General features: G+C 37.5%; 1 protein-coding gene across 3 annotated transcripts; it reads right to left on the bottom strand.

Annotated features, from left to right (window-relative positions):
• Positions 1-246: 246 nt before the first annotated feature.
• Positions 247-18,517, bottom strand: TMEM267 (transmembrane protein 267). 3 transcript variants are annotated; one of them, XM_056324611.1, is made up of 4 exons: positions 18,293-18,517; positions 15,560-15,707; positions 13,194-13,581; positions 247-5,724 (listed from the first exon to the last, which is right to left on the bottom strand). In XM_056324611.1, the coding sequence occupies exons 3-4, from the start codon at positions 13,515-13,517 to the stop codon at positions 5,389-5,391; spliced, it is 660 nt and encodes a 219-aa protein (XP_056180586.1). In that variant the 5' UTR covers positions 13,518-13,581; positions 15,560-15,707; positions 18,293-18,517; the 3' UTR covers positions 247-5,388. The 3 variants fall into 3 exon arrangements, with proteins under 3 accessions (XP_056180586.1, XP_056180587.1, XP_056180588.1); XM_056324612.1 differs by lacking the exon at positions 18,293-18,517 and adding an exon at positions 17,759-18,273; XM_056324613.1 differs by lacking the exons at positions 15,560-15,707; positions 18,293-18,517 and adding an exon at positions 14,258-15,539.
• Positions 18,518-18,786: the final 269 nt, after the last annotated feature.

The following is an 18,786-nucleotide window of genomic DNA, read 5'->3' as shown; positions in this document are numbered from 1 at the left end:
ACAAAGGGACTCTGATGATTTGCTATGAGATACACGTCTTCTATTTAGTCCGCTAAACCCAGCTGAGGTATCTGGGTCAGGTACACTGAAGCAGAAGCACACTTTTCACCCAACTTGATCTAAGTCAGGCACCAGGAGAGTGCATGAAACACTGCTGATGTCTCTGTAGCCATACAAAATCACTAGAAATACCACTTGGCCAACATTTATATAGACATGTAAATGCAAGATGCATGATGCAAGATGCAAGATGCAAGAGCATGTTAAATTGCTTTTACTTTGGGAAAAAAAAAATAATTCATGTGCATACATTTTTATGGTATGAAGCTCTAAGTGCATTTGTTTTGCTTATTTATGTTTGATGCACAAGGTGTACAAAACATTCACCCAAAAGATGCTGGCAAATCATGCAAACCTTCATATTAACAAAACATGCCTAGAATAAAGGAAGATCTCTCTCTCTCCAGGGACTACTGAAACAAAAGTTACTTGCTAAAAGGTTTTGCTAGCTAGAGTATTCCCCAAGCATGCTTCCACAGTAAGACCAGGAAATAACTGAGTGCTTGTGTCTATACATTATATATAGTTAAATCAGCAAAAAGACATAGATGATTTTGTTGAAAATATATTGATAAAGCCTTATTACTCAAATCTTACAGTATTCATTTGCCCCAGAAACACTTCATAATTTTAGAGCAGTTATCACAAAATATGCTTCTAAACTGTTGGCAGCAATACATAAAAAAAAGTTGGTTTTGTTTGACTTATCAGCAATTTAAATGAAAATGTAAAAGTGAAAATAGCAGCATTGTAAGCCTGTAAGTTCAAGTTCCTTATGGCATTGTTATGCCTGCCACCCTCGTTTCATTTCTTTACCACAGTTACTGTACCACAACTCAGTTACCAGTTTCTTTGGCTTATCTTTAAAAATTGTTGCGAAGGACTGGACAGCAGATCAAGGAAACTGCCCCACACCAGGACCCCTTACTCAATGTCACGCAATATGTAACGGGAAAACCAACTATGACTAAGTAAGATTAAATTCCCTTGGCAACACGAGCAAGGCTCCATGAACATTAGTAATGTTCCTTGGACAAAGGAATGTTTCTGTGGTGGATATGGCAACAGCACACAGTCTGACTTAGTCAATTACCCCTGCAAAAGTTTCAGTATACAAATCCATTTTCATACAGATTTTCCACCCATATTTACTAATACAAATGTTTTCAGTCAATTAATTTTGACTAAAATATCTGTTTTTACAAACTGCCTAGAAATCTAGTTAATGTTTCCATCAAAAGGAATATGGTATCAATTTTTTTCTATTTTCAATATTCTGAAGATTTCCTTAACAACACATGAAAACGTATTTGCCAAGTAGTTGCTTTCCCAGGTTTCCTAGTCATTGAGACATCTAAACACTTCTCCTTACCCCTAGAAAATTCAGTACACGTTAGGTTAAGCAAATGGAAAATGATTATATGAACACAGAAGGAAACACCAGTGTGCGATATATGTATCTATAAATGCAAGTACTACTTAATAGTGGGTTTATGTTACAAGTAACAGAAAACAGCCCTACAACAGAGCATGCAAATTTATAATTCAATGTAGATGATGTAAAACTTGAGGAATTTTAAGAAAGAACTGAAGGCAACAATTTGTTATTTCAAGAAAATGTGTTACTACTGTTTTTTTGTAATGAAGGCAAAGGGTACTTTAACTTGACAGTCCCTGGTTTCAATGCAAGGTCTGCCCGTAGCAAGGGAACAAAACCTAACTTCTGGACTCAAAATTATCAGTTGATTAAAGTCCATGTGTGGAACACTTAAAAAATTTCTTCTGCCTTGAATAAATCTGTGTAATTTACATAATTTAGATCGGCTCCATTACTTAAACAGACATGTATTCTTTTGATGCATTTTATCATTTACTTTCATACTGACAGTAGCTGATGGAATATAAACACGTGTTCAAAAGTAACTATGTACAAATATTTCTTTTGGACTGAATTTTGACACCTTCCCTCTCTCTCTTTCTGGAATTTTATTTCCATTAGCAAAGGAAATGCTCTTCTGATAATAAGCTAATACCAATGACCTGCATGTTTCAGTTTAATTCAAACTCAGCAGTGTTTTCCCTGGAGCACAGCATCAATTCTGAGTAATTCACTTACCAATAATCAATGAAAGGCACATGATACAATATACTTCACTGTATATGTATCTGTCATATACATATACATGTATACTTCACTGTCATGCGAAAATACAGATTACATTTTAAACTAGAATATAAACTGATGGGAAATGTATTCACTCTCTCTGTTAAGGCCACTAGGGAATTAGGAACTATTTTATTTCTAGAGGACTGGGGAGAAGAAAAATCCCAACATTTTTATTTTAGCTTGGCAATTATTAGTACCTACGTTTTATGACATCAATCCATCTAAGCAGGAAAAAAAGCAGCAAGTTCTAACAAAAAAGTCAGAAGCCCCCCCTCCGCTTTGTTCAGCTTTGTAAGTAAACTAGAAGATACATGGAAAAAAATTAGATTAGCATAGTAAATGAGCCACTGAAATAACTGATATTTTAGTGATGTGCAACATTATGCATAACATTATTAGCTTGAGTTTGCTAATTTTTTTGTGTAGTTCACATGTTTTCTGTAATTCACATTTACTCTTTATTGTAATGCATGCAGTAAAGCACAAATTTGTTACGTTTTCAGTATCTTGGTTTAATTTTGCCATGGTTTTGCAACACGTGACCAGTATCGATGCATAGTTTTGAAATGCACATGAAAGGTGCTGGTAAGGAACTGTTAGGCAATTCATAATTTGCAGGTGGCACCTCCTAGGTAACACAAACTGAAACAAATATTTAACTTCTCTTTTGTTCTCTAATCTGTCTACCCACAAATTACAGCATTACATGCAGCTTGTCAGTTTACCTTGAAAAGCTGTCAATGGACTGAGCTAAAGTTGCGTAAACATCAGGATGAGGTGTGAGACTGCCACCTCTGTTGGAGGGAGAGACAAGTGCTTACTGCTTTCCTTACATTTCTGAGTGGTGCTCACGTATGGCTGTGGTAGAACTGGTGTAAGAACATGATCAGAAAAATAATTTTGAAATACAGCTGAAAATTATTGTAATCCCCACACAGACAATTAGCTAGAAATACAGAGAATGAAAAGCCGTGTTTTTTAAACTACTAAAGATGCATTCATTAACTGATCCTTAAACATAGGCAAGAGAGTACAGTACCAATCCTAAAGGACTGCTGGTGGACATACAGTTATCAAAAAAGCTACAGCTACAATCTAAAAATGAGAACATGTAATTCTTCACTTTGTTCCTATATACATTCCCCTTTGCAAGAAATCTGAGTAAAACAAAATTATACAAATATTATACCATGAAACAAGAATACAGAAAACTTTCTACACACATTTAAGTGTTCACTTCTTGCACAAAATATATTATTGGCATTTCATAACCTATAGTGTAAAACATAGGTCAGAAGTAAATGAACAAGCAACATTCCTCGTCTACTAAACCATCATGCCTTTGGATAAAAGACAGTTCTTGCTCTGAGGGCTCTGAAGCAAGACATTTCTGATGTTGTTTCTGGGAAACTTTTACATACTATAAAAGACAGAAATCCACGGTATGAGGATAATCCTTTAAGGAATGTTCTGCTTCTCCGATCTTCTTTCCAAGAAAAAAACTTTTATTTGTATTAGAATAAAGGCTAAACAGGCCCGCTGTACTGTCAGACAAGTTTCCATAAGCATACACTTCTAACATGAAGAACAAACAGGGCAGAGACTGTTCTTTTTGTGGGAAGGCACATTTCAAAAGGGTGAAACACTTTCTGTAACTAGCTCTGTAACTGCAGAGTCTTTAGCACTCTGCAGCCATAGAAGATCCCTGTATTCTTCTGTAATTTTTTTGTACTTTGTACTAATATACCTTTACTAATGTAGATGTAGTATGAATGCATCACATCATCTTTGCACTCTTTGATAACCTAAGTTCAGCACATGCTACCCTATACATGCTCTTCCGTAAAAATAATCCCTTTTGACAGCTATTTGTCACAAACTGGAATAATTAAGGCCCCATCTCCTTACTGGCCAATGGAATTCAAGGAATAAAAAATTACCAAAACAATTATTAATAGACATTCCTCAGCATGTACACTGTACACTAGCCCAGAGCTTAATTTTTACTTTGGTACTTTTTCTGAGGAATTTCTGTAAATGAAAACCCACTTTAAACAAATGTCACAGTGCAAATTACTATGTTATGAACCTGCAACATCATAACATTTTTCCTTAAGGAACTTATTTATAAGGAAATGTCTGTATCCATATAATAATAATGCATTTTATTTTATAATAATAAGGATGATCTTGCACTTAATGGAAAATACTCTTTATGAGTACAGTAGGAAGGTCTTTAAGCAAACTCACATTCTGAGCAATTTTCATTTCCTTATACCTTCCTGAATCTTCCCTAAAGCTTATGTTTTACTGTAATAAATAAGTTTGCCTTTACACAATCCTTAAATATTCACTAGAATTTCTTAGTTTAAAATCAAGTAATATTCATAATTAGTACATTTTAAAAACTAAACAGTTTGGCCAATGCACATAATACTGTAACCAACTATCTTCTTTCCAATCACACATAATAGCTAGCAATTATCAGTACAAAGCAACTACAGAGGAACAGTATTTAGTAGAAACACTATATGATAGCAGTGTTCAAAGATGTGCTGATACGCAGTTGTGCATTGTGAAATACAAACAGAATTTCTTGTAAAACAGTTGAATACAGGAGTCCAACAGGAAAACAAATAAAATCCAAAAGACTAACATGTTTTTTAAGTGCCATACACTACTAAATTCTCACTAATACTTAGCATTTATATAGTATTTTACATTTGTAAAGTGCCATACAAATGCTATCTAGATTAAATGTATTATCTAAAGGCAGAATACAAATCCAAAGTGAATGATCAGATGAACAGCACCATGACAGTAAAATGTGATGTCATTACTAGAGGCACACCAAGTACTTTATGAATCAGCAAGCTAGGCATGAATTATAATGGAAGACTACATATTTACAAGGGGAAGGTATAGACATTAAATCATTACCATTCATTAAATAGGTTTCTATGACCACAAGGAATTCACACAGGAGCTGTAACTGGCTCCACAGCCTTAAAATGCCTAACTCAGAAGTTGTAGGAAACATAAAGAAACCATTTCAGTGATAAACAGCTTATTTCAAGTGCTAATACAAACAACCTTTAAGAGTTATCATTAACTTCCATTAATTCAAGTGTTAATACAAACAACTTTAAGAGTTATCATTATTACACATCAATGTGGATTCCATGTTTTATAGACATTAATTCTCTAGTGCCTGTTAAATACATAACAAATGAACATAGATGAGGTAAAGATGCTGTAATTGCCACGTACAGCCAATATGGTAAAGGAGGAGTTTTTCCAAATGGGCAGATCCAGAGGCCATGACGAATCCCATCACGGATGTGGTGAGAGGTCCAGGATATGAACAACATCCAGGGAAGAAAGCACCATGAATCCTTAAGCCTGAAAAGGTGCATAATAAACTTTAATGTCAGAGCCACAACAGGAATCACAGTAGAACAATGAAGAAGTGGTCTCTGTGGAAGAGTCAGAGCAGCCTGCGGAAAAGAAAAATATAATTGGCAATGGCTACAATCATAAGAAAGGTTTGAAGTACTATCAAGTGGCTAAGTGGACGTGCAAAGAAAAACACACTGTTCCTTTCCACTGTAGTTGATCAAAATCAACAGTATGACTATATTTAGATACGCCAGAGCTGTGTGCTGCTCTCTCTTGTATGATATGAATCATGCACCCTACTAAGCATCACCAATGGCAATACAGCGAGGGAGACGGATGAGGCAAGCTATTTGTCATACTGTCATGTAGTATACAGGAACTTGCACAGTCTGCTGCACTGATTATTTGTATTTAATTTGAAGATAACTGGAAGGAGAACAACTACACAATACACTTGAAATATTTAATATGCTTTACTTGAAGTATTTCATATACTTTAATGGCATTCATTTTCAAAAATACATCCTGTATTATACCACAGTTAGAACCCGTGAAGTTGTTGCAGCTGGACAGTATCTAAAACAGAAGAGTAATTTCCAATACAACAAAAATATGATCTAATTTACATGTATTTTAATTGCCTTGACAGAGTATTCTTTATGAAAAGGCAAAAGGCAAGTTCAGAAGCCAGCATTTGTACCATTTATGACTGGGGTTTTTATATCAACAACTTGTTTAACGTTACCTTAGTTTAAAGCCTGGTATTTGGTTTTAATTAAGGTGAATGTCCAGCTAGTGAGATAAAATTTAGCCATTTTTAAAAGTGGTATTTATCAATTTAATATACGTATTTGACAAAATATTCCAGATGTACATACCAGCAAGAGCAAGAACTATCTCCACAAGTTCAAAGACAGTAAAAAAAATTAAGTAATAATATTTTGGATTTCTAAGTAACAAACTAAGTAGATTCTTGTTTCTGTAAGCACAGGAGAAATACTAGCCCATTACTAAAAGATCTATACAGGTGCTGATGCAATATTAATTGGCTCAATTCAGATACTGGTGAACATTTGGAAAGACTAACAGGCCCCAGAGGCATCTCTTTGTGCATGACGGTGCATCTGATCATTATGTTGAACACATCCCTCACTGCATCTCTTGCAGAAAGCAAACGAAGCATAGCTACAAGACACCAGCCAGTAACCCAGGGGTGCTCAAACTGTTTAACCAGGGGGCCGGCGCGGCTGAAGTGGCAGGCAGCCATCTGCGGCTGCTTGGTTTCCCCCCCCAACCCCCAGCGAGGCGGGGGGGGGGGGGGGGAGGGAGGTGTCTGTAAATACCGGGGGCCGGATTGAGGACCCTGGGGAGCTGTATCCAGCCAGTGGGCTGTAGTTTGAGGACCTCTGCAGTAACCCATTAATAGTTCAGTTGTGTTAACTATTGCAGCTATGGTACCTGACAGTGGGACTCTGGTGTAACTTCATCAAGTTCTCATGGATAATTTAGACAACTGCTTGGAACCCTGTCTTCTCTGTAAGGAAATTCTGATGTAGCTTTAGCCAAGAAAGAGAGATAGAAACTTACAGACTATCTTGAAATAAAGAGTCTGTACTTTAAACCAAAGCCAACATTAAAAAGCTGGCAGAAAGCTTTGCTCAATTTATTAGCTTCCCACCACATGCTTGTCCATGACTCTCTTGACCAGGTGATGGGATTAAAAAGCTCACGAACTGTCTCAACAACTTTTAACTGTAATGGTACGGACCCAACTCCTTAAAACCAGTGCAAAGGGTGCATCTTCTACAACTTAATTTCTTTTCATCCAAACAGATTGTTCATGGATTAAAGTACAAAATCTTGTGATGGTGAAATGGTTTTTCAACTGCCCTACAGTCAGATTTTTGTTACTGTCAGCAAGAGCCTCAAAAGTCCGTATTAGCCTAATTTTGAAAAATCACCCTGGCTAGTGATACATTTTGGCAGATAACCTATTGATATCTGGTCAGTATTTCTGCATTTTGAAAAAATCGGTGGCAAAGTCTAAATAAGTCTTTCCCTTCTTCCCTACACAGGTCAGGTGCCAAGAGCAATGCAGTAAGGAGAATGTTAATGTTAAATTATGTATGCAATGTTATCAGCATTAGTGCCAATCTTTATCCAGTTTTGGGAAGGTGATGCTTAATTTTTTTTTATACAAATATTAGAAGGCAGGGTTGTTCACACAGCAAACTTGAGCATTCAATTTTAGCACAAGAAAACCCTATTTTGTAATTGCAGTACGGTCATTAGGCTTCAGAAATGCTACTGCCCAAGTTCTGAGGGAATAGCCTGCTTTCTCTTTTACATTCTGCAACTAGAGGCACATTTACATCCTTGAATTGCCAAGTCCAAGAGTCAAACACATAGCTCTACTTGGTAATATAAGCTGTTAAGACTTTTTCCTAACAGGCAAATTTGTTTGCCTTTATAAGTCACTGGATCTTAAAAAGCCTTTTCTGCCTCAAACCTCCTGGAAAGAGATGAACGTGGTTTGGGTGAATTTAGGGGAAAGCCCGCTGTAAGAGACATCAGGCTGCAGCTGCAAGCAGGATATATTCATAATACAAATTACCTTTGCATATGCCTACATGTTCAGTTTTAGAACATGTTTTTATTTTTACATGTAGGGTTTTTTTACATGTTTTAGGTGCAAGATCTTGAAGTTCCTACTCCTCCAGCCCCTCTCACAAACTACAATGAGCAGCTGGAGCCAGGAGACAACAATCATGCAGCACAATCTAAGCAAACTCTTTAATACCTAAAATGACACCATGGAATTTATGTAACAACATGGGCTCCCTCACTTCACAAGCGTAACATCCTGAGTTTTGAGGATGATGTGTGAATTCAATGTTAAATTAATTGTGTGTGTGTGCAAAGTTTATTCTCCAATTCCAGAAATGCTCTCATGTAGCCCAGATTAGTTAGCAGCAGCACATTAACCAGCTCTGTTTCATACGTTTGCTGCTACAATCTTGTTTGGCCCCAGCTGCTTTCTCTACACTTTTAGAAGCTGGTGAGTCTTAAGTAGCAAGCTAGCCATTTCTGCATGTCTGTTCTGCAATGCGAGTGTTTGGGCTACAAGCCTGCGGGACACTGGGAACAGCCCATCACGCTGTTCTTGTTCATCAGCAGTGGTGAGTATGACGGCAGGCTGCAGTAACTTTTGCTTTTAGAGCTAGTCAATGAGACAGATTCTTCAACACTTTTGTGCACATAACACACAGTAAACCCCACAAAGAATACAAAGAATTACAAATTCTAAGTAGCAAAGTCTTTGTAGACTTTACACTTGTTGCAAAAATGATGTGGCCAAAAGGGCAGGTCACACACTACTTGGTACACAAGTATTTATCAGAGTAAACATAAATACCATAGGTGACTATTTACACTGAATACTCCAGAAAAATGATGACACCATGAAAAAAAAGCCCAACAACCAAATAATCCAAGCAGTGAGCTGTGTCAGCAGGAACAGGAGTAGATGACTCGAGCAACGTGAAGGTAGCAGTTGCATGTCAAAGGCAATACTGCCTTGCACTGCATAGAAGGGTTACTTCAGAAAAGTAACCCGTCATTAGATTTAAGAGTGATGAGGAAAAGCTTTATAGATAATTGTGTACAGTAATGTGAAAAATACTATTGCTACAAATTAGTAATAGTGGTGTGGTTAGTTAATTAGATTTCTTATTTTATTAGTTCCTTAGTAACGTGTTGCATAAGCAGTGAAGATTATCATCTCTCAAATCAATTACTCTCAATCCTGCAATCTAAAGAGGGAAGAATGAGACTGGAACTAACAAATACATAGTAAAAAAGTATCCCACAACATACTAAATTACATAGGCAACAGCCTGAAATTACCACATGAAAAGGTAAGGTGCATCATATTAAACTGAGCAAAGAAAAGTCACATATTAAAACCAGGTCTAGCTAGCCAGGCACTAACACAGCAGAAACATTTGTGTGGATTTCATTATATCATAAACTAAAAAGACTCTGATGGCATTGTAAGAAGACATAAAAACTTCAACAGATTTTTTTTTTTCTTTTTAAAAAGATGGAAGTGTTGTATGCATGTGACATTCAAAGGAATTAATCTATGCTATTTGGCTCAAATGAAGTCTCACCTAAAATACTATACACAAGTTGGGAACAGGACCCTTTACAGGTAATATAGGCAAAGGGCAATCCGGAGGAGATGAGAAAAAACCTAAGAGGTGTAGAAAACATAAATCCAGACACCCCAGATTTTTCTGTGATTTACTTAGTCAAGAAGACACTTTTTGTAAAGCATAATGGTTTTCCTGGTTATAAGAGTAATACTGTCAGTGCTGTAAGGGTCAAAAGACCTACACAGGATATGATTTACAAGTAAACATCCTTTATCAGCCCCGTTAATGTATGGAAGGGGGAGGAGTCTGTAGAGAAATGACTATGAAAAAGCCTTTGGGTACCTTGCCTTCTTACCTCAGCTAAGTATGTTTGGCTACTAAAAGGCTATTCTTTTACCTGTGATACCTTCTACCACTATATATTCTATTGTGGTTTTTGATTTGAAAAGCATTTTCTGGGAGATCACAGCAATCAGCTGTCTTTTTCAGAGAGGTCTTAGAAAGAAAACAAATCTAACTATCAACAATACTTTAGGCTGGACATTAGAAAACAACTGCTAGCTGCTTGGGAACTGAAACAACTCAAGAACAAATTAGTGATGAAATTGCAATAATTTACTTTGTTTGGGATACTAGAGATCGGCTACACAAGCATTCTCCATCATGTAAAGTGTAAACGTATTTAACCTTGCCTCACTGATGGTAGTGAAGCGACAGGTCACCACTCAACTCTGATACAACACTCAACTTTCTAAACAGACATTGGTGAAGTGTGTCATCTAGTGGTCATAATTAAGAAAAAATACTGGTAATCTCAAATGCAAGAAAAAGCAGCAATAAAATTTTAACAACACTTTCTAATAATCAGCCATTCATTACTTGCATTTTCTGATTTTTAAATAAAATATGCATGAGAAAAATTATAATTTAAATGCTATACCAAAATGATAATATTACAGGACACATTAATCAACCAAAGTAACTTTCCTTTTCTTTATATGGTTTTATAATTTCATAGTATTCCCATATGCAAAAAGTACAGAAAAGGGAAGAACTAGAGACTGCCTAGAGAGGGACGACATCAGGCACCAGTACAAGCTAGATGCTGGCTGGCTGGAAAAAGTTTTGGGGGAATTAAACTTCTTTAATAACAAGCTGAATGAGTCAGCAATGTGACCTTGTGGCAAAGGCGGCCAGTGGTATCCTGGGCTGCACTAGGAGTGTTGCCAGCAGGTTGAAGGAGGTGATCCTTCCCTTTCTCCTCAGCACCAGTAAGGCCACTTCTGGAATGCTGAGTCCAGTTCTGGACTCCCCACTATGAGTGAAAGATGTGGCTACTGGAGATTGAGATCAGAGAAGGGACACTAAGATCGTGAACGGACTGGAGCATCTTGCATATGAGGAAAGGATGAGAGCTGGGACTGTTTGGCCTGGAGAAGGGAAGGCTCAGGGGAGATGGCATCAAGGTGTACCAGTATTTGAAGGGAGGGTGTAAAGAGAAGACAGCCAGGCTCTTCCCAGTGGTGTCCTCTGACAGGGCAAGAGGCAACAGGCACAGATTGAAACACAGGAGGTTCCTCCTGATGTGAGGAAACACGTTTCCACTGTGAGGCTGACTGCACACGACAGGAGGTTGCCCAGAGAGGTTGTGTAGTCTACATCCATAGAGATACTCAAAACTTGTCTGGACACTGTCCTGAGCAACTGGCTTCAGGTAAGCCTCCTTCAGAAAGGGGAATTAAGAAGGCGACCTCCAGAGGATCCTTGCAACTACAACCACTCTGACTCTGTGAAAATGGCCTCTTTGTCAAAGACTGTCAAATATAAGGGGGAAACTAAACAAATGTACAAACAGGAAAATGTCTTTTCCCTACAACAAATAGGGATATTGTATGTAAACAAAACCTGATTTACCACCAGAAGTTTGAATTTTACATCTCCATTATAAGCAATAATGCTTCTTGCATTTACCTGTCTCCTACATATTTTTTTTAAAAATGGTAAACTATTTTGCATTGTTTTACTTTAATTAAAGGATTACAAAGAACAGTAATTTTCCCTCCACGTCTTTCCTTCCTCTTCTTCCTAGGAGCTACTTCCTTTGTGATCCACATGAAGACTGTAACAGCATTACGAGCAAACTGAAGGAGAAGAAAGAAGGACAGATGGTCAAACAACTCAGTTATGCTCTGGCTGAATGGATTAAGGTTGGTATCTTCCCCTTCTCCTATGCAGGTCCATCCGTAGGTGGGAGCGTACATTTTTGCAGGGGGGACAGTAAGTAGCATATATGTATATGTATGCTAGCAACACCAGTATAATCAGCCTGTGAGGAACTGCGCTGCTGTACAGAGCAAATGCCTGATGTAGAGTGGCAGGGCTCTAGCCATGGGGATCAGGAGCCAGCTGGTGTTGTCTGCCTGAGGTATGAGACCTGGAGAGTGTTAGAGAACTGTGGCAAGGGCTGGGGCAGCTAGAGCTTACAGAAGGTGCCAATATATCAGAGGGTATACAGAAGAGACTGTTGTGGTCAGTGAACGCTGGGTATGCATATTTAGAGTAGGCAAGAAGATAGGGATATATATATTTATGTATGTGAATGTGGAAGCAGAAACATGACACATCTAAAACACTGGAGAACCACTGAGTAAGAATTCCATAACCTGGTAGTACTAATCCTATTGAGAAACTTTGTCCTAACAAGCAGTTCTGCAAATAGATGATTATCACATACATTCCTTAACAGGAGCCAATTCACCCTTTTAGTTCTATTAACAAGTTTGACACTTGCTTTTTTGTTTTTTTGGTCTTTGGGGTTTTTTTGTTGTTCTTTTTTTGGGGTGTGGTTGTGGTGTTTGGTTTGGGGTTTTTTGTTTGTTTGTTTTTTACAATGAATTATATTTGAGGGCAAACTCAGGACTGCCTTTGTAAAGGTGACTGCTCACATACAGCTTGTTTGTGGGAAAAATATTTAGGGCCAGCTAAACCCAAATGTACTACTCAGTAAGACTGAATGAAATCAAACAGCAGCTCAATTATCTACTTTCCAGGTATTTCCACCCTTTATTGTAAACAGAAATGGAGTAATCCACTTTATACACAAAGTGCACATGGCAGCACTTAATTGTTTAACTTATAGAACAAAGTAAATATGCTATACACATAGGATATCATGTACAAGGGCTTTCAGAACTCTTTTCAGAGCCTTGTAAGAAGCAGAATTTAACAGTAGACAAAATATTTTTAGGGCTTTTAAAATCTTAACTGCATACAAATAGAATTCCTATATATCTATTAAAAATGTATCTAATTAAAGTATCATCGGAACATCTTTTGTTTAGGATTTGGTAGAATAACAATAAAGTAAAACTTAAGAACAAAAATAAACAATCACTGATCTACTAACTTACCTTTAGCGACAGGGAGCCAGCCAGAAAGAAGTGGTCCACATCAATGACAGAGGCAAGGAAGCCAGCCAGAGTGACCTCAGTGAAGTCACTTTTCTTCCGAAGTCCAATCACTATTGCCCAGGACCACATTCCTAGTATACCATGCACTGCATTATCAGAGAAGGCTCGGAGCCAGTCATTTTGCTGAATGAATGAAAACTGCAGAAGTCTGTCTGCTACAAAGCAGAATAGCCCCAAACCTAGACTAGATATAACTGAAGCTGTGCTGAAAGTTTGGAGAAGAGCATGGGCCTTTTCAGTCTCAGATGCCATGGCAAAAACCATGTCACAGCACACAAAATGTCATCAAGATATACACTGTGCATTGTCCTTTGTATTGTCAGTTGTTCTGTAAATGTCAGAGAACAGAAAGAAAACTATTCAAGAAAAAAGTCCATTAGCACAAAACATTTATCACAGCTACGACAGCACAAAACCCCCAAATTCAATGTTTACACTTAATATTCCTACGAAATTTTTTATTTCAGTTAATTTGTTGACCTGAACACTACAGCTCTGAATTAAAACACTTGTCCTCTTTTAATTAGAAGAAGCACCACTGTAACACAGACAGCTCTAACTCCACTTTCTGAAATCTCAAATTTTACAAAATAATCTGAAACATGTCTATGACATTGAATATGTTTCATGATTCCTCCTGGTCTTAAATACATGATATTCATTAAATTAAATCCTTTACACTGTGACAACAGAAAAAGATTCCATTTGGAGGATTCTTAGGACTGATGCTCAAAAATTTCAAATCTCTCTATGCAACAAATATTAAAACTGAGTTTCAAATATATAATCCAAACCACTATTTTCATTTATATACTTTGTAAACATATGTATTATCACCCTAGTACCCCCCTCTGAGCACCCCCTTGTTTAGCTTGGAGACTGGCATGTAGAATAAGCATTAAGAAAACCAGAACCACTAAAGTACCTTCACTATTTATTGTAACACAAAGCCAACAACCAGTCAAAGAAGTAACCAAAACTCCTTACAGAGCAAAACTACATACCCTTTTCCTTAGCACTTGCTCTTGCAGCAAACTACTGTTACTTTTAGGACTTATCTACGGTCTGCCACACACTCTTAGTAACAGCTCTTTTTTTCAGAAAAAAAGAAACCTGATTTCAGTAATTTTACTTTTCAAAAGCTGACTGTCTAATTTTAAAATAAAGGTGTTATTAGCATTACTAATCACTTAAAAAACTTAAAAAACTATTCATGTTCTGTAATTGTTATAAAACCCTCTCCTACAAGTTGATTTATTGGGAATAATTATTGTCTTTAAGTAACTGCCTGACACCTCAAAAGAAATTCCAGAACCAATTCAAGATCTTAAAGGCACACCCAACCCCACTCCCAAAAAACAATCATAGGATACCTGGATTATAAAGACAGAGTACTCACTTCTGTAATAACATGAAAAAGAAGGCTTTTGAAATAAAAATCCTCATATAAATGACATATTTTCTATCTTAAGCACACTGAAAGCGGTCTTTGAAGGACAGTATCAGTTCTAACAATCCCAACTGTTACATGTTTTTCTGTATTTCTGGGGAGTCATGGAGATAGACCACAGTTTCCAAGCCTGCATCCTATCTAAAAACTGATTATTCCCAACAGTTTGCTATTTTTGTACAATATATTATATCTTGATAAACCTTCTTCATACAGTTCTACCAAGTAAATTTTTATTCTAAACGAGCTTTACATGAATGTATTAGACTTCCTTTAAAAATGAGTACTTCTAACGACTTACAATGTTGATAAATAATAGTCTATGATTTTAAACACATTATTGATTACAAGATCGAGAAAATACAAAATGTTTCTTCCAGATTATTTACATGCCTGTTTATTGTAGAACTATCCACAGGACATATTATTGACGCTGATCTTTATAGAGAAAAGACCCCTGAATCATTTATTTGGAAAATGTTAAAAGAAGGAAGCATGAATAATACATGGAGTTTGCACACAGATGAAAAAAAGTGGGTCAAGTTTAGAGTCTGTTAACCATGACCGTGCCTCTTCTGAATGAACACGTAGACACAAAGTATAGTCTAAAACACTGGAACTGCCATTTTCTAGTGGGTGACTGTATAATATACAGTGCATTGCTGAATAAATCCCATTTTAAGGAACAAATAGGGATCTTCTCACAGTTTTTTACTCTATATAACCATCACGTCAGATTGGTTTTTATTTAAAATTACCATAAAATCTGTGTAAGAATACAATCTGTGAAGAACGGATGTAGCAACATACCTAACATACCTTTAAAAAGCACACCAGTATTCAGAATCAAACTTACCCTGCTACTAGGAGAATGTATTTTTTCCATTGCAGATGCCTTATTCCAGTAGCAAATGGGCTCTATGCCTCAGCATTGAATCTCTGTGCTTTCTGAATCCCGTTTGCCCGGTCCAATGCAGGAAAGACCAAACACCGTTTCTTCCATCCTAAATAAAGCAAACCAGGCATCAGTAAGCACCAATAATACACAAAGCTCTTCAAACTCTCTAAAAAACATACAAGAAAACTGAATGATAGTAAAAAAATACAGAAAGAAGCAACAATTTTTTCATGAATTCCTGAAATATAATTGAGCTAAAAGCAACTTCAGCTAGGGCTTAAGAGGGAAAAAAAAAAAAAGACCATAAAATGAGAGAAGGGCACAAATAAAGATGGAACAAGACGATAATTAAAAGACAATAAACCCCAATGCCATGCAGTCAGAAAAGGGCACTTCCAGCCTTCTGTTTTAAGTAACTGCATTTCAAAATACACAGAGATGGATTCTAACAGATTTTTCCTTGTAACTGTGTGTCTGGAAGAATTACACCTAATGAAACATACCTGAGTCATGTTCAGGGATCTCTTTTTAAAAACAAGTATCACCAGGCCAATTAGTGACTTTGGAATATATAAGTAAAGACCTATAAATTCAAAAGCAACCGAGGTCCGTGCCAGTTCTGCGACAGGTTTACACTGCTTTGCTATGAATATCATTAACACGTGCATAAAGTATGAGAGACTTAAAAGAAACCCCCAAAACAGACTTGTGTGTCATGAAATAAAAGTAACAATTCCAACTGGAAAACAAGGACAATATGTGAATGGGTATCTCTAAACCAGAATTAAGAACAGGAAGCAAAACTGTGGCTTCAGTTTACCCTTAGTCAACAGCCATGTCCATAGCATGACTGTTCTTTTTACACAGTCTGTCTCTGGCATCTTTTAAAGACAAAAATGACAGCTGCCTGTGTAAAAATGAAATCACATTGCCAGCTACAATGGCATAAGTATAAATATTCTTCAGATCAAAAGTGAAATCAGACTAGAAAAATCAAAATTCTGTTCAACCAAAATAATTGCAGATATTACAAATTTTTATGTAAAACTATAAACTATATTTTTTCTCTGAAATATAATGATTTTCAGACTGTTTACAAAATATCACAATAAAGTGTCACAGATTTTTCTATCATATAGATCTCAAAACATAGTGGCAGAGCTTACAGTCTTGTTAGAACAGCGAGAAACAGATGTACTACACAAGAATGCTTAGAAGCCTATGGCTGGTCAGTTAACACAATGAAGGAAGGATTTAGGCTGAGTTTACATAAAACACATGCACACAACAGCTGATAAAGTAACAGTGCTTAAGAGTTGTGATTTTTCATTACATTGTTTTATGAGATAAATATTAGGCACAATGTCCACCTATTCCCACAAAACACAATTTTGCTGATATATTTGATTTCATTTAAGTAAATTATTAAAATAATTTTAACAAATGCACAAATTAACTTGTAAATTACCGACACAAGAAGATATTTAGATCAAAGCACTCTAAATATGCATTTAGAGAAATAGCTGTCACTAAAAGCCCTTCCAATTCATGCTGTTAAGAGCAAAACAAAAATCCAATGGCTAAACCTATCATTTAGGAACACTGCTCTCCAGAATTTTTGCCACCATTTTGCAGGTCATTATTTGGTACATGAATACATACAGGAATTTAACACATAAAATCAGTACAATTATGCACTTTATGCAAGAAGTCAAAAGACTGCAGTAGTGCCTTATAATTCCATAATCTCTAAAAAACATTACTTGATATTGGATGTTAATTTATATGAAAAGCTCAAGGATACGTATTATCTCAAGGAAAAGTCGATCTGAGCCTAAAGCAATGTGAAGAACTGATAATGCAAGTATTTTGGGGTCAGAAAATTGCAATGTATAACTGAGGTTGGAGTGTGGAAGAAGGCTGAAGAGGAAAGAGGACAAAAACATGCTAGAAATCTGTAGGATTCTACCAAGATACTGAGGAAAAAACTGAATTAAACCATGAGAAAATTAAGAAAAACAAACAAAACCCCAATAAAATCAAGATTTAGTTACATTTTTAATTTCAGATATCATAAATTAAAGTGTTTGAAAAGAGGTATCAAGACACCAAAACGTGGACCTTCTCCTTAATAAGTACTTTGGAACTGAGATGTACCTAAAAGAGTTGAAAGAAATATCCTAGAAGTATTTAGCAATGAGAAGCAGACCACAGTACTATCCATCCGAAGAAAAAATTGTCATCCTAGACAGAAAAAAAAAAATCAAAAAGGGAAGAAAAACGCGTGAGTATTTATGTGTTACCCTCATTAATTACAACATTCAGCACATAAAACGGCTAATCCAATTTAAGATTAAAATACAATCCGTATGTGTAGCTAAGGAGAGGGATGAAGGCAAGACAGGCGTGCGGCAGTCAGACACGTAAAATTACAGAGATCAACAATTTTCATGTCTTGAGGAAAGGGTGTGCATTGTCTCAGCGCCCAGCACCCAAGTCCCTCATCAGCCATCTCCTCAGTCACTAAGAAACAGAAATGTACTGTCATCTCAGCCGCAAAAACGTAGCCAAGACTGTCAGGGAGCCTTAGAAGTAAGTGACATGCCTGTCTTTAGGTAAAGCACCACGTCACCGCTTCTTATGTTAAGCCCTCACAAAACGTACGGGCACCCGCGTTAACGGAACACGGACCTGCCGCTGGCTCCTGCCAGGCTGCTACAGAATTCCTCCCCCGCTTCAGCTCCTCAGCAAAACTTACTGCATTGTAAACGCACCGGGGCCCCTCACCAACGGCCGCCGCAAGCCCGCGGCCGGCGGCCCGGAGCCGTGCGGAGAAGCCCGTGTGCCCGGCCCGCCCCGCCGCGCCCACCTGCGCTGCGGCCGCTGCCGCCCCCTCCGCCCCACGAGGCGCCACGGCCCGCCCCGCCGGCGCAGCGCTGCGCAAAGCACGCCGGGACGGCGGCCACCCCACGCCGCGGTGGGAGGCGCCTGCCCGCCCTGCCGCCCGCTGCCGCGCTGGCGCAGGGGGCGGGCACCTCGGGTCTGAGGGGGGATTTGTCCAGAAATACTAAAAGCAGGGTTTGGGTATTCACAACAAGGTTAGATAAAGCTCGGACACAGAAACCGACGACATAAGGCTGGTATTTTATAGCTAAAGATACGGTGCACCTCCGATTGCCAGACCA

Source organism: Falco biarmicus, chromosome Z (genome assembly GCF_023638135.1).
Source record: "Falco biarmicus isolate bFalBia1 chromosome Z, bFalBia1.pri, whole genome shotgun sequence".
NCBI lineage: Eukaryota > Metazoa > Chordata > Aves > Falconiformes > Falconidae > Falco > Falco biarmicus.
This window is presented reverse-complemented; position numbering and strand designations above follow the sequence as displayed.